This window comes from Cygnus atratus, chromosome 2 (genome assembly GCF_013377495.2).
Source record: "Cygnus atratus isolate AKBS03 ecotype Queensland, Australia chromosome 2, CAtr_DNAZoo_HiC_assembly, whole genome shotgun sequence".
NCBI lineage: Eukaryota > Metazoa > Chordata > Aves > Anseriformes > Anatidae > Cygnus > Cygnus atratus.
In genome coordinates this window covers 66,212,089-66,226,912 of record NC_066363.1, presented here as the reverse complement: position 1 = coordinate 66,226,912, position 14,824 = coordinate 66,212,089, and the positions used below count along the sequence as shown (strand labels likewise).

General features: G+C 38.8%; 1 protein-coding gene across 1 annotated transcript in view; it reads left to right on the top strand.

The window, feature by feature from the left end:
• The window catches only part of SUSD5 (sushi domain containing 5), a 44,225-nt gene that overhangs the window by 25,473 nt on the left and 3,928 nt on the right, over positions 1-14,824 (top strand). The window contains exon 4 of the mRNA XM_035568863.1: positions 6,181-6,369. Coding sequence (XP_035424756.1) covers positions 6,181-6,369 — 189 coding nt within the window. The remainder of the gene's footprint in view (positions 1-6,180; positions 6,370-14,824) is intronic.

Here is a 14,824-nt window from a genome sequence, read left to right as displayed (position 1 = left end):
AGTAGTTGAATGTTGAAAGATCATGCACTTGAAGGATGCCACTTTCAGTTTTAGGAAACAGATATGCAGTAAGAAATAGCAGCAAACCTCCCATCACAGCCTCAGCCATAGTCAGTGACCTGGTTTGTCCACCTGCATGCAGTGCTGATGGCTGGCCAGCAATGCTTGTGGGAACAGATAAAAGCTGAGTCCTACCTGTGCTCATCCTAATGGAAAAGATGGCTGGATCTTTCCTCTTTGAAACCTGTCTAAAATGAGCAGAAGCTCAACAGCTCTCCCTCTTTGTTCAAGCTGTCCGGAGTCAGCTGAAGGCTCAGACAGGCTGGCAAGCTGAGGACAGGCAGAGGGAATGTCACATCAGCCTTCTCTTTTTCAGAAACTACACTGACCGTAATGCTTAACAACTCCATTTTCTGTTCTTAGGGCTCTGCAAAGGGCATCTCAACCCCCCATGGAACTTCTAGCACAAATCATTGCAAAAGTCCCTTCTTAGGCCTTGATTTACAATTAATCTTTACTCAATTAAGATTGAGTTCAGTCAAATTGCTGAAGCATATATGCCAGCATGCCTCAACAGTGGTCAGATGCTTACAGGATCAGGCTTTTTTTTTTTTACCCTGAAGAGGAAAATACAAATTTTTATGTGCTTCTGAAATGGATTTGGTTCTGCACACAGTAAAGAATCACAGCAGCCTCTGATGCTCTGAGTTATGTTTTACTGTGAAAGATGTAGCTGTTATGTTTTATGAATGCTCTGAGTATATGAATGCTGCAGTTTTCATAGTACAGAAAAATTGTATGTCTTCTCAGTTTCTCAGAAAGAAAAGTTTTATGCTGTCTTTAGATCCAGGAAGACAACTCTGTTCAGAATCTGCTGAGATAAGCAAGTTTCTCTCAGCTTCAAGTGCCAAAAGTTACCTAAAAACATATTAGATTCTGCCTATTAAGAAAATGAAGTGTCACATGTAAGTCAGATCTGGCCCACAGAGCATGTATTTGTTCTCTATCAAAGTTCATAGGAAAACACCTCTAAGTATAAAATAAAAAAAGAACAACATAAAACCACAAGGTTGGAATTTTTTCCTACCAGATATTTTTCTTTTTAGGACAGCGTAGCATTCAATTTCATATGTATATAATCATCATGATTCTCTCTTTTTTTTTTCTTTTTTTTTTTTTACAATGATCTCTTTGTTAATCACTCCCAAGTTTTACGTTTTACTGGTTCTTCCTTTTGGTGACCCGCTGATATTTACAGGCAACAAGTAAGACCTCTATTCTCTAAGGCTTTGATTTGCTGCCGTCATAGAAAAACTAAACAGGCAGCAACTTGCAGTAGCATACAGCAAAATGCAAATCAAACTTTGATAAACATGACTGCTGGCTCCAGATACCCGTCAAAGGTTGATGGCTTATGTGCATTTTCAGTTTGCCTTTTTCACCAGTAAGAAAAAAAAATGTATTCTTTACATCAAATATATTAAATGTATGTTGAAAGAACAGTCAATTTTTATTTGCTTTATATTTAAGCCATTTCTTTTTATTTGCCATGTTTTGCTATGGATATGAAGTTTTTCACTTTTTTTTATTGCCACAGTTTTCTTTTCCAGAGCTTTGCATATAGCTGACAGTGAATTTCCAGCTATCTGGTGATGTCATTTAAACTAATAAATGAAGTTATTCTTACCAACCCTATCTGATGAACAGGATATTGGCATCCTAAGATCAGTAGCTTACAAGCAGCACTTACATTGGCTATATTTGGGTTTTGGTTTTTGTACTTTATTTGTACTCGTTATTTTTATCCAAAAAGAAAAATTCCATACACTTTAGTGTCTCTGCAATCCAGAAGAAAAAAACATTCACACTCATCTTTCACAGGGTTGAGCAGTAAGAGTTGCGTTTTCCAATTTCTTAATGACAAGATGACATCCTATAAATTTCAGTGGTCTCTCGGGAAAAACTCTGCTGAATTGGATGGTTGTAAAAGGGGATATTTTACATCAAAGAGGATGTTTCATGTCAGCTTTCAGAGCATGGTACACTGTTTAAGTAGCCATTGTAGATAATCAGATTTCAGTAGATCTGCAGCTCTGCCAGGTGGTGTGGAAGCTGAAGTCTGCATCTATTTCGAGTTGATGTTTTTGTCCATTGATCGTAGGCTGTCCTTTCTCTAGACAGTATTTTATCAAAATGTCTCTAAAAACCTTTACAAACTGATGAGATGCATGTAGCTTAAATTGAGAAACTGCTTCTGGATTAGGGAGGTGCGTTGTTGTTTACTTAAAGTGACTTGTGTTGACTCTTTCCAGAAATCATCTGTCACAAACTCCTTTCCACACATGGTTTGGTGTTAAATTTACTCTTCAGAGATGCTATAATTCCTAAAAGACAATCAAGACTGAATGTGCTAAATCAATTAACAAGAGGCATCTTAAATCCCTTGTAAAAAATGGTTTCTAAGTCTCTTGAGAGGTCTGTAGCCAGAATCACCACTAGCCCTGGCTAACATATCTGTGCTAAACACTTACATCCTTGCTGTGCCATTTATTCCTGCTCAGTTGTCAGAGGTTGCCTCTATCCTGAATTCCACTCGTGTATATTGACTTCTTCCATGCCTGCAGTGAGGATTGTCACTCCAGAAGACAACCCATGCCAAATTTCTGCTGACATGAGGCTCTTCTGTGCACTTGCACGTTTCCATATGTCTGTGCAGTGCTTTCTTGAGGCATAACCTAATCCATCCTTGCTTACTAGAGCTCAACTGTCCATGTATAGAGCCCTGTTAAGTGTTTGACCTCACTGCCAATATGTGGGTCAGATTTGCAACATCTCTTCTTAATAAAATGTTACCCAGAAGGTCACCTGCCAAGTCTTCTGCCTTCAGCTAATATTAGGACACCAGATCTCTCTGAGGTAACTTAGCAAGGGTCATGATTTTCAGAGCTGGACTCGAAGTTTCCAGGTGTGAAGATGCAATGCCTTGTCAAAGACCACTGCTGTTCCTCCAAATGACAAGCTGCTGCCAACACACCCTCTGTCACGCCTCGTGGCCTAGATCTGCTTCCTCTATTCCAGCAAGAAAATCACCCGAATGCCAACATTGGGCACAGGCTGTCCTTCCAAACAAATCCATGTTTTGCCACCTCCTGGTACAAAGACTACAAACAAAAAACTGAAGTGTGTCCCCAGAAGTGGCTCAGTTTGATGAGCTGCTAAGCCAGTATCACTTCTGTGCGTGTACCAGAAAGAGCAGGCTTGATAAAATGCTGAGAAGGAATTGTCATAGCAACTGAGATTGCAGCAGGACTGAGATCCATAAAATGAAACCCTGAAAATTTCCATACTTCTTACACAAAAGAGGACTATAGCAAAATGGATGCAGGAACTGGAGTATGTCTCTGCAGGATATCTGCTGTCTCTTAGTCTTGTCCACTCTGTCACTCAGTATGGTCTGCAGCAAAGACACAACATTACTAAGTCTCATAAGAGAGATCCAAAAGTTCCACATACAATGTTTGTCCAGAAATGTCTTTAAAATCTCTCTTTTTCTTTCCATTTATACACAACAGCCAGATCTCTCCTTCAGGATCTCATTATTCTGTTATCACATCTGTTGCCAAATTTTACAGTAAAGCTCCCTTCAGCTTGCTTTCATTCCTGGAAGATTATAGTGTGCTTTTTGAATGTGTTTGCCATAATGTAAATATATTTAATCAATGTAAGCATTATTTTTCTGCTTCCTTTGGCCAACATACTATAAAGCAAGGCTTTGTAGGTAATAATACTCTCTGACATATAATTGTTCTATACAACCTTGGGACCAATTCTTCCCTCACAGCAGACACACAGTTCCCACTTGTTCTGATGAAAGTGATTGCATAAATAAAGTACATGAAATGCAGGGGTATGTAGCCTTCCTATGAGGCAATAAAATATTTTTTATTCCTTTCATCCACATCAAGTTTTATTCATCCTACCAGTTCACAGGAAACGCATTAGCTGCTAACTACTCCTTACTTCCTCAGATGCCAAACCTACATAAGACTGTACATAAACCGAGCTTTGTGTAGCCTCAAGAGCTTGTTTTTTCTGTCCATGTATGTATGCATTACTCCCACTAACTTTTGAAGGTGCTAGACAGTGTATGTATGTGTACAGTATGGAGAACAGACTTCAAAGCTTTGACTTCAGTAGTGTGTCCCTTAAATTAGTGGCAGATGTTTTTCAGCATACCTGGTTAAGAAGTGGTTAGCCATCGGATAATTTTTTAAATCCTGATCCAAAAGAACTTTCACAAAGCGTGGATATTTATCACACAATGTTCATTTCATTATGAGGTAAATAACAGTCAACATAAACAGGTCATATTTCTACATAAACATGTATTTACCCATGCCTGGATCAGAAGTGTGTAGGTGATGGGAACTCTGGAACTTATCAGGCAAGATATCTATGCAGGATATCTATGGGACTGGAGGGACTTGATCCCTAGCAAGCCTGAACTTTTGCAGAAATTAGATTGAAAAAAGCCTCTTTTCCATCAAAACTATTGCCCATTCAAAACCCTGGATCTGAAATGGTGTCTATGGAAAAGTTGTTCTTGTGTAGATGCTGTCCTAAAAGTAAGCTTGAGCAAAGTAGCAGGGGTGCTCTCTGAAAATGTTTATGCTTTTTAGGAGCATAGTTTAAGACTCCTATAGACTTGGAGGTCATTTTTTCAGCTTCCAAAAAAAAAAGGCTTTTCAATGAACATAACCTTTCCTTAGCCAACTAAGTCATCAGGTTTTTGTACCCAGACAAACTATTTCAACAGGAGAGATCGATACTGGAACACAGACCTGACCCTGAGTTTCCCATATCCTGGACTCCTGAGCTGCTACCTATTAGCCTTTTTATTTTTGGTTGTTCTGCATCGGGACAAAGCATGTTTTGATTCTTCAGTTATTTTGGCAAGTGGAATACTTGTTTTTTCTTCTACAGTCAATAAGTGTTCTAGAACCATTGGGGGAAAAAAAAGCATATTTGAAAAAGAATATAGAAGAGTTTATTTTTACTAACGCTGCACACTTTATTGAGTTTCTTGGTAAGACCATGTTCTTGCACTGTGGAATTGTTGGTGGCAGGTTTTTTTGGTTGGTTGGTTGGTTGTTTTCCTGTAACCAAGAGATGTCTACTATAAAAAAGATGGTAACAAATATTGAGAACAAGGGGTCATGCCAAACCGCTCTTCAGGGAAGACCTTTGAGAGAAGAGAAACTGCAGTGCCTATCAGTTCTCTAGAAGACTTCAACTCACATTGTTGACAATAGCCAAGACTGTTCAAACCTGAAAGTGAAAGTTAAAACTTCAGTTTACACTAGTATTGACAGAGGCTTGACGGTTTCTATCTGTGCTTCTCTGATGCAGAACAAAAAAATGAAAATCAGTTTTGATATTGCGTACTGTAATTTTTACTTCCTGGTTCTTGGTGCCGTTAGCAGAAATATTATCAAACAACATCTTTTCAGATTTCTTGTCTGATAAATTTAGCTCACAGAGAGCAAAGCTATGTTACCCCTGGATTTTGTTAAGTTGAAGAGCACAAGTAACCATTTATAAACCATTTATTGTATGTTAGGTGTCTCTTATGGGGGATTGTGAGTATTTGAGAAGAAAATTTTGATTTTGAGGAAGACTAGAAGTTGTGTCCATCTCAGCATTTCCTTTCTGTGAACTTGGACTGGGTCATTTCTCCATCTAGTAGTTACTAAAGCACCAGTCTTGAACAATTACACAACCTTTTCTGCTGTTAAGAAAAAAAAAAAAGTGTCCAAGCATTTGCTTTCCAGTCCCAGCCTACCCAAGCCTTTATTATCCTCTGTGGAAACAGACAGAGAAGACAGCTATAGCCTGACCTGTTCTGACTGATAGGAAACTAGGCCCCTCTAGATGTGTTAGTGTTGACATCAGTAACTTTATGCACCAGTAATATCACAGTTATCACATCACAATCATAGCCCAGTATATACCTTCCCAATTACAACTGAAAATAGTTATGAAGGAGCGTAAGAATGTGAATCAGAAGAGATGTATTTGTTTCTGTAGGTTTGTGCTCAGGGTTATTTTAGCCCTCCTGTTAGCACTGTATTTAAAGACCACTGAGAGGTCTCTACAATCTCGCTTCTTTTATCCTTTCAGACAAGCCATGTGGGGACCCGCCGGCCTTCCCTCACACCATCCTGCACGGCCATACTGGCTTCGAAATGGGGGATGAGCTGCTGTATGTTTGTGCTCAGGGGTACGTCATGGGCAACAAGGAGGCGGCATTCACGCTGCTCTGCGACACTTGCGGGGAGTGGTATGGGCAGGTTCAGGCCTGTGTCAAAGGTAAGCCTGGCACGTGGAGCACCCCTCCAGCTGGTCACGGCCTCCCATCAGCCCAGCCAAGGTGGTTTCAGGCTACATGGGATGTCTCCTGGGTCTATTGTCCCAGTGAAGGTCTTGGTGACCATAACATCCAAGTCTTCCTGGCCCAATGGGTCTTTCAGAATGCTGTTCATAGACATCATGATAAACCATAGCAGATGACAACTTACTCATACTTGGATATGCAGAAAGTTCCTATTTGGGTAGCAGGAGCTATTTAAAATAAAAAAGAAATGTTTTCTGCCATGTTTATCTTTGCCGTATCTGCTGAACCCATTTCAGGGATTCACTGCAAGTTTTTTCCCAAGGTTATCGTTCAGCACTTACCTTCTACACCACCATCTTCCTTATCTTTCCCACAATACACCTTTTCTTTAGTACTAAACATCATTTTCAGTTACTGAAAATAATGCTTTGGGAAGATCCTTCATCCGGGGATTTAATATCAGAATCAGCTCCTTCCTGCAAATCAGTTGTTTTTGATCTTGTATGTGTTCATTCTGATCCTGAATGAAGTTTGTAACTTTTCAATGCACTTGCTTTGTTTACTCAAGAAAAGGGATTACTACTGATGTTACAACAAATATCAAAGGTATTTCTTTCAGAGTAGTTTAAAAGTCATGCCCAGGCAGTGTCAGTGAGCCAAAGACGTTGTTTACCAGATAGAGTGTACAATGTAGGTTTTCTAAGTCCTCCGCTCTGTTTATTTTCACATGAAGCCACAGAGTTGCTACAGACCAGGCTACTGAAATGAAAACTCAGTGTTTATTCTTGCCCTTGGAAACCTAAAGCAAATATAGAGACAAGCCAGTATCTTTTTGTAGGAAGACACTAAGCGTGGCCTACACACAAATAACATCTTTCCTTACAGTAATCATGCTGAGGCTGTCTGTGGCTTTATCATTTGGTCACCAGCCTTATATTTTCACATGATGCTGCATGCTGCTGTCCCCTATGGAAAAGAGAAAACACCCCACAGAGACAGGGGCCAATACCTTTCAAGGGCACAGCAGATCCATATGCAAAATCCCCCTGCTTCTTTGTATTTGCAGCTCATGCCATGAGGTGGCTGGAAGCATCCAAGCCTCCAGTGCAGGCTGTTTGGGCTTCTGGACCAAGGTGAGGGTGGCTGGGTGCCTATAGCTCCAGCTGCAGTGGGACATGCTGACAGGAAAACTTGGTCTGTGAAAAGTACATCTGCTAGCATATTAAAAACTGCTGGTAGTACACCCCTCATATTGAGTTTTTCAAATTTTCACTTTTGCGCCATTTCATTGCTAGGTTGAATTGGGATGACTGTCCTTCAGGTGTTCTTGAATTTTTGTTTGGGATGCAAATGGGTAATACAATGGTTATCCATCTTTTAAATCCCACACTTTGTCCAAGGGCTTGTGAGAAGCCAGTGTGTCTGAACTTAGGTTTAACTAGCCCTTTCCTACTACATGCTAGAGCACTCCTGAACTTCTAGCTTTATATGTGTGATAAATGCCACTTCATTTAACAAGGTTAGGGAAATTAAAAACATATTAATAGAGCTGACTGTACCACAGAAGAGGGCTGTTGGAGAGTGATAGTAACCTACAGACATACACCTTGGGTTACATTTAGGCAGTGAGGTGGAAAAGTTAAAAAAAATATATATATTTTTTAACTTGCCTTATTAAAATGCATAGAATTTTTAAGATGTACCACACTTTCAGGATTTTCTTCTGCAAGCACAACAGTAGCCACTCAGATATTTACCTCTTTAAAATGAATGAAAGTGGATTTTCTTACCAAATCTTACCAAATTCTTACTCAAGGAATGGGACTTTTATAAAAACAAAACAAAACAAAACAAAAACACTGCTAAAAAGCTCTGGGAAATTATAAAAACAGAATTTCTTTAACTTAAACATACAAAAAAAAAGAGATCTACCTTATATGTGTTAGGTTCTACAACAAACTTTTGAAGTTTCCCCTTCTTTAGAGATAAACTAAATAGTACTATGAATTCAGATTTGGATGCAATCAGGATTCTGCCTACTCATTCTGTTTCTCACATTACTCCTCTCCGTGCATAAAGTTCAGAATTTCTCCAATATTTAAGAATAGTAGTCAGATAATCTTACAGACTGTTTTTCGGAGAGAGTATCACATCTTTAAGATGATATTTGTGGTCAAACAGACCCATTTTAAACAAAGGAATTGGCAGTTGTTGAACAACTGAGCAAGCAGAAAGTACATGCTCCTTGGAAATTGGATTGGAGTGAAGCAATCTAAATGGGATAGAGTCAGCACATCCATTTTAGCACCTATACATTACTTAATGCCTAGGGTCTTGCAAGGAGTTATTTTTACTCAAGAATATATACCACCAGGTGGTGGATAATCAGGAGGAAAGGTAGCTCATAGTAGCAATGAGTCATGTCTGTGCACCAGGGAACCAGATATTCAAAACCAACCAAATGGTGTAGAGATACCAAAACCATTTCTGATGTCTTCCTGAATGATTTCAGCTTCCAGAACAGTTATTGCAAACAGCAATTCACATGATTAAGTGAAATACTGGATAGGGTGTTGGGGGAATATAGAGGAAAAGAAGGGAAAAAGAAAATCTACATCTGATAACCCAGTGGGCCTGAATCTCCCACAGTCTGCACCAAGCTGACACTTCTTTTTCCTTCACTGTGAAAATGCCAATTTCATTACATGTAGAAATAAAACTGTATTACACCAGAGTAAAAACAGGAAAGAGTCAGGCCATTTAAGTTGTGTGTGTTTCACTGTTTTCCCTGGATAAATAGTCTATTTCCCCTGTTTTGCCTCAGCCTTTCACATAGCTGCAGGGGAGAGAAAAATATTTTTAAAAGAAATAGGAAAATGTGGCTGTAAAATCACAAACATCAACACTGGAACTTGGGAGCAGATGTAACATTGTGGATTATGATTTTTTAAATTATTTAAATGTAGATTTCATGCTGAGGAGCTGCCTTTGATTAATGCTTTTAAAACACTTTAAGGACCCGGGGTAGAAAACACTATATGTGTTCTGTGAATCATTAATTATTTATTCAACCCTCCTGATCACAATTCTTTAAGAAAGGAAGCTTTACAAGAAGACTGAAATGTGTTTTATTGATGATAGGGTTCATTATTAAAAATAAATAAATAAATAAAAGTAAGAATTTATTAAAGAAGAAAAAAAAGAATTTAATTAAAAGAAGCCTGATTTACAGTTGACAGATATTTGGGGGCCATAGCAGAGAAGAGAATAATTATTAGTTAAGTGCTCCAGGAGACGGCATACACAACCATTTTTAAGTGCTTGAAGGCAAAAGAGTAACTTCCCCGTTGTGAAGGCTAATAATGGGACTTAATCCACAATTTATGTCCCTGTTAGCAGAGGGGACCGTTTCTGTTCTCACCGGCTGACAACAGAGGAAAGATGATTGTAAAGCCACTACGATGAACATCTAAGAGCTACGTTTAGAGGCCAGTAAGATGATATGGTTCCCTGGTGCCAAATCTGCTCTGGGTGAGCAGCTGGAAATGGGAGGTCGTTCCGATGCTTTTACACAAATGCAACAGGATCACGGGGAGAAAACACCCATCAGAGCATTAAAAGAAACCAGGCCTGCTCCTAAATCTTGTGTGATGACCCTGAGACCATGGACAAGTCACTGTGATATTCTCTGCTACCTTATCCAGCTTGTCTGTGAAACACTGATAGTAATTATCCAGCTTCGTAAAACTCGTTGAGATGTGCATGTGTTTCAGCTATGTGTTGCTGTCCTAGCCAGTAACTGCCACGTCATGCTGCCCAGCTTTCCAAGCTGAATATCTGACTAAGCATCAGTAATTGGGTTTTCCTTGTGCTTGTCTAAGAGCATTTGGCCTGCTCTGCATTCACAGTTGCATGCTCAGAGCAGATTCAGAGTTGAGGACCTATCACCTTACCAGCGGCTAAATACAGCACATGGGTGCGCATTGAAGTAGCTTTATGATCATCTTTCCTCTCTGTTTTCATCCAGTCAGAATAGAAATGGTCCATTCTGGCACACAGGATGTAAATGTACAACTGTGCAGTTAGAAAATCCATCAATTAAATACAAAAAAATATATTATGCATCAATACTCACTTATCTCCAAAATATTTTGGCAAAATTTGGCTATGGTCATAATTGAAACAATTAATTTTGGGGTTATGTTAAGTGGATTCTGGATACAAGAAATAGTGTTGAAAATTAACAATACAATACATTACACACAACTTTATTGTAAATTACAGGCGTGAGGGAATGGTCTGCAATTTTTAATCAAGATATTTTTAAAGAAAAAAAAAGTGTCTTCTGTATATTTAGTGTTTCCTGCAAATTTTCATTGTGAAAAGATGCTGTGTTCTAGCTGAAAATATGGGGATATTCAACCCAACAAAGCAACCTTAAGCAGAGAACAGGGAAATACATGTTTTTGCAGTTTATTATTTTTTTCTATTTCTGTGGAGAGAAAATATTTGTTTCACAAAATATGACCTGAAGATTGTCATTGTAGTAAGGTCTGAAAGCAGACAGTATGTGCCATGCAGTGGCTGTCCTGCAGGCACAGAAAATAAACTGACAGTTGCTATATGACATTTCTTCCTTCCTTCCTTCCTTCCTTCCTTCCTTCCTTCCTTCCTTCCTTTCTTCCTTCCTTCCTCTTTCTTTCTTTCTCTCTTTCTCTCCCTTTATTCCTCTTTCTCTCTCTTTCTTTCTCTCTCTTTCTCTCTCTCTTTTTCTTTCCTTCTTTCTTTCTTCCTTCCTTCCTTCCTTCCTCTCCCAAGAAATGAAGTATTGGTTCAATATCCAAAGTGTTAATACTGACATTTCAGTGGGAGTCAGGGATACATTGCATTAAACTAGATAAGCATCCTCAAGAGTATGCTTCCTAAAACAGAAGGCAGATTAGATGGCTGGGAAATCATGCCATGTTTCTACCCTAAAATTGTCTAGGAAGAACATAAGGCACTTATCCTTTTTCCCTTGTCTGCTTTGGGATTTTCAACTATAAGCTTGTGGCAGGAGAGGTCCTATCTTCTGCATGTCTAAGAAGCCTTTCCAGCATCAACACTTGGGTGCTGTCCTTGCACATTCACTGCTGGTCTAGCTTTTCTGCAATAAGGACATACTTCTGATTTCAGAGTGGCAAGGATTTATGGGACTTTGAATACCACTGAAAGATTCATCTACAGACCCCATTTTTTTTTCCCTGATTCAACTGCTCTCATTACTTCAAACACTGTTTTCTGAATCTTCAGGAGTAGTTTTAATTTACATTCATGTGGTGTATAAGCATGACTAGCCACCACCATTATTTAATTCTTTTTGTTTGTTTGTTTGTTTGTTTGTTTTAAATGGAAAGGGTAAAACCAAATGTCTCTGGATTTTGATCTTATTTACATTTTATTTCTTCCTTTTTTTTTTTTTTCTGAGAGTGGAAAGGGAGAGTTGTGGCAGTCAAGTAAAATAAGCAAAAAATACATTCAAGGCCCGTCAAACCAATTGTTATGACAAACTTTGGTTCTCTTTTCAGGTCTGTCACTTTGCTGTTGTATTAGTTTAATGCAAAATATCAATCTGGCATGAACCAATTCTGCCAAGTCAAATTAGTTTAAAAAATTATGATGGGTTATGTTTTTATGTTAGCAGGTTAGCCAGACTGAAAATCATCCTCCCTCTTGTAGTTGTTACAAGTGACAAAAGGCAACATGAATCCTATCTTCTAGAATGCTCTAGTTGATTTGACAGAAGTGTGTTCATGTGCCTAAGCCTGATCAAAATCAAATAGATAATTCTTCAAGATGCCATAGTTTACAAACCTGACTTATCTTAGGCAAATCCATGTAAAAGCTCTTTTCCTTCCCACCCTTAAAGACAGATGCCAGCTTTATAATGTTTGCTGTAGCTACTTTGAGATTCCTAGAATATAAAGATGTTTTTAACAGTAAAAATATTTATGGTGATGGTCTACATAGAATCAAGTTTCAATTTCCTGTACTCCAAAAATACTTCCATAAAATATGCAGTACACTTCATGGTTGTCCAAAATAGCAACACTCAAAATAGAGCTAGGATGCCAGTATGCTATCTAGAAGAAAAAATAAACTGATCCTAGAGTGTGGAAAACTCTTTGGTTTTGCTTGTCTCTATGTTTGGTCACTGTTTTCACATTAGGATCGAAAGCTGAAGGAGATGAAAGCTCTTTGAAACTGGATGCTTCCCAGAAAGGACAAAGCTAAATTAAAAGGCTTTTAGCTTTTAATTGAGCTTAACAACTTTGGTAGTATGCCATTTCAGCATCTGTTGCTGGAAAATGTTCATTTCAGCCTCTGTAATCCCTCAGACAGTGAATCAAAACTCACTGATCCTTCAGTCTGCCAGAGGACAGGAGGGGTAAGGTATAACAATGACCAAATATAGACAGATTTCAGTCTCTGACTAATTAATGTCAATGTTGGCTCTTCCTAAAACCAGACTTGCCTGGCTGGGAAGGAAGACGCGAACATTTTTGTAAATCAGTTGCTAGCTGTTTTTAAAATGCATGCAAATAAAGGTTACAACTATTTGCATAAGAGGTTGAGCTGAATCTACTATGGTTGTTGCTCTTCAGTTCTGAGACTGAAATTCAGAAAGCTGGAAAGCTCTAGAAAGCACTGATGAGGTGAGCAAAGAAAAGTGTAAAAGTTGTGCAATCTGTTCCTGGAAAATCACACTCACAGCTGATTTAAAAGACTGTCATGGTAAAACAAACTCAGTAAATACTAAATCTAAGCCCCAGTTGAAGGTCTGAGGCCCAGAAGAAAGAATAGACTATTATTATTATTGTGTAAGTCGATTCAGGATCATATAAACCAAAGCTTCAGAGTAAGGGGTCTGTATTTCTTTTGATGGTTAGAGAGCTCAATAGTTGCTTTCATTCTGGCATCCCATAAGCTAACATTAATTATGTTGATAGTCTTTGCTATAAACTATACAAATAGAGGAGATTGCATATGAAAATACATTATAGCAGCTTTACAACTTGGGCTACAATCTGATTGTCAAAAGGAACAAGACTCCCTTATGCAGTGACAAGCAGTACATAATGAACTCCAATCTCAGGCTCTCTTTAGACTATAATGGGCTTTTTCTTTCCTCAGCTGAGCATTAAGAAAGCACCAATTCACTTCTATACATACAGGATCAGCCCGAAAGACAGCAGGTTTGGGAGACTTGATTGATGGTTCAACAAACCCATAATGTGTTCTGATAGACGGAGGACCTGTTTTCCTCTAGGTGCACATGTTCTTTCCTGATGTGTCTCCACAGGACTTTCTTCTAAAGGAAAGAAAGTACACTGCAGGAAAGGCACTAAAGGGGCAGAGCTTTGAATATATAAAAAGCTATTACTGCAGTCGTTAATCGTTGACCAATGGTCCATACCAGTCAATCAGATGAATGCTAGCTGCCTATTCATTTTGATAGCCAAATAATAGTTCCAGAGGAAACAACACAAGCACATGAATATAACCTTTGTTCATGGATGTACGTGCATGCACTAGAACACCATAACATAAAAATCCATGTTTCCTCCTCAGCTGAATTACTTTAGTCTGAAAAGTAAATGAGTGGCAAAAATGGTTAGAAGTACAGAAAACAAACAGGTTAAGACAGGCTGGTGTGATGATTTATCTCAAAAATGAAACCAATGAACATCACACTCGGTAAGTGGTGAGTTCTCACATTAAGATGTTACTGTTCAGGTATATCCAGTAGACAGCTATAAGCTGTCCTGAGAGACACTGAATTTTAGTAAAACAGGCATGGCAGATACCAACTTCTAGAAGGGATCTGGATGCTAAGAGGATAAAGTGGCCCGAGACAATGTTTCCGTGTAAAGACAGCACCAGATAGAAAAATTCCTTGAGAGCAACACAACAGAACAAGGTGAGACTAGCATTTGATGGCTATTATAAATGTTATATAGCAATGACCCACACAGAGCTTTGTAAATATGTTGTTAAAATGCTTTGGTATTCAGAGGTAGTCATTAGCTAAAGTCTGAAATGCTGTTGGAAAAGGATTTTGAGGTAAATTAGAAAAGTGATATTCCTACCAGGAAGCTTTCTGCATTGATAGCAGGATTCCCAGTCTGTTAAATTGTCTTTGAAACATGTGGGATTTTTTTTCCTACTTTGGAGAGGACAAAGAAGATCTAGAGGATTATTCAAGCAGGTGAGGAGACCAGGACCAGGAGGGAGAGAGACCCATTGCTGGCCCTGCTGTATCCTGTGCAGACTTCACCATGTGTCCTTGATGCGAGATGAGGGCATCTGCTGAGCACATCCAGTTCTCCAGCACAGTAACTTTCACATAGGTATTAACTCTCTCCAGGCTATGTCATACATCTCAGTTTC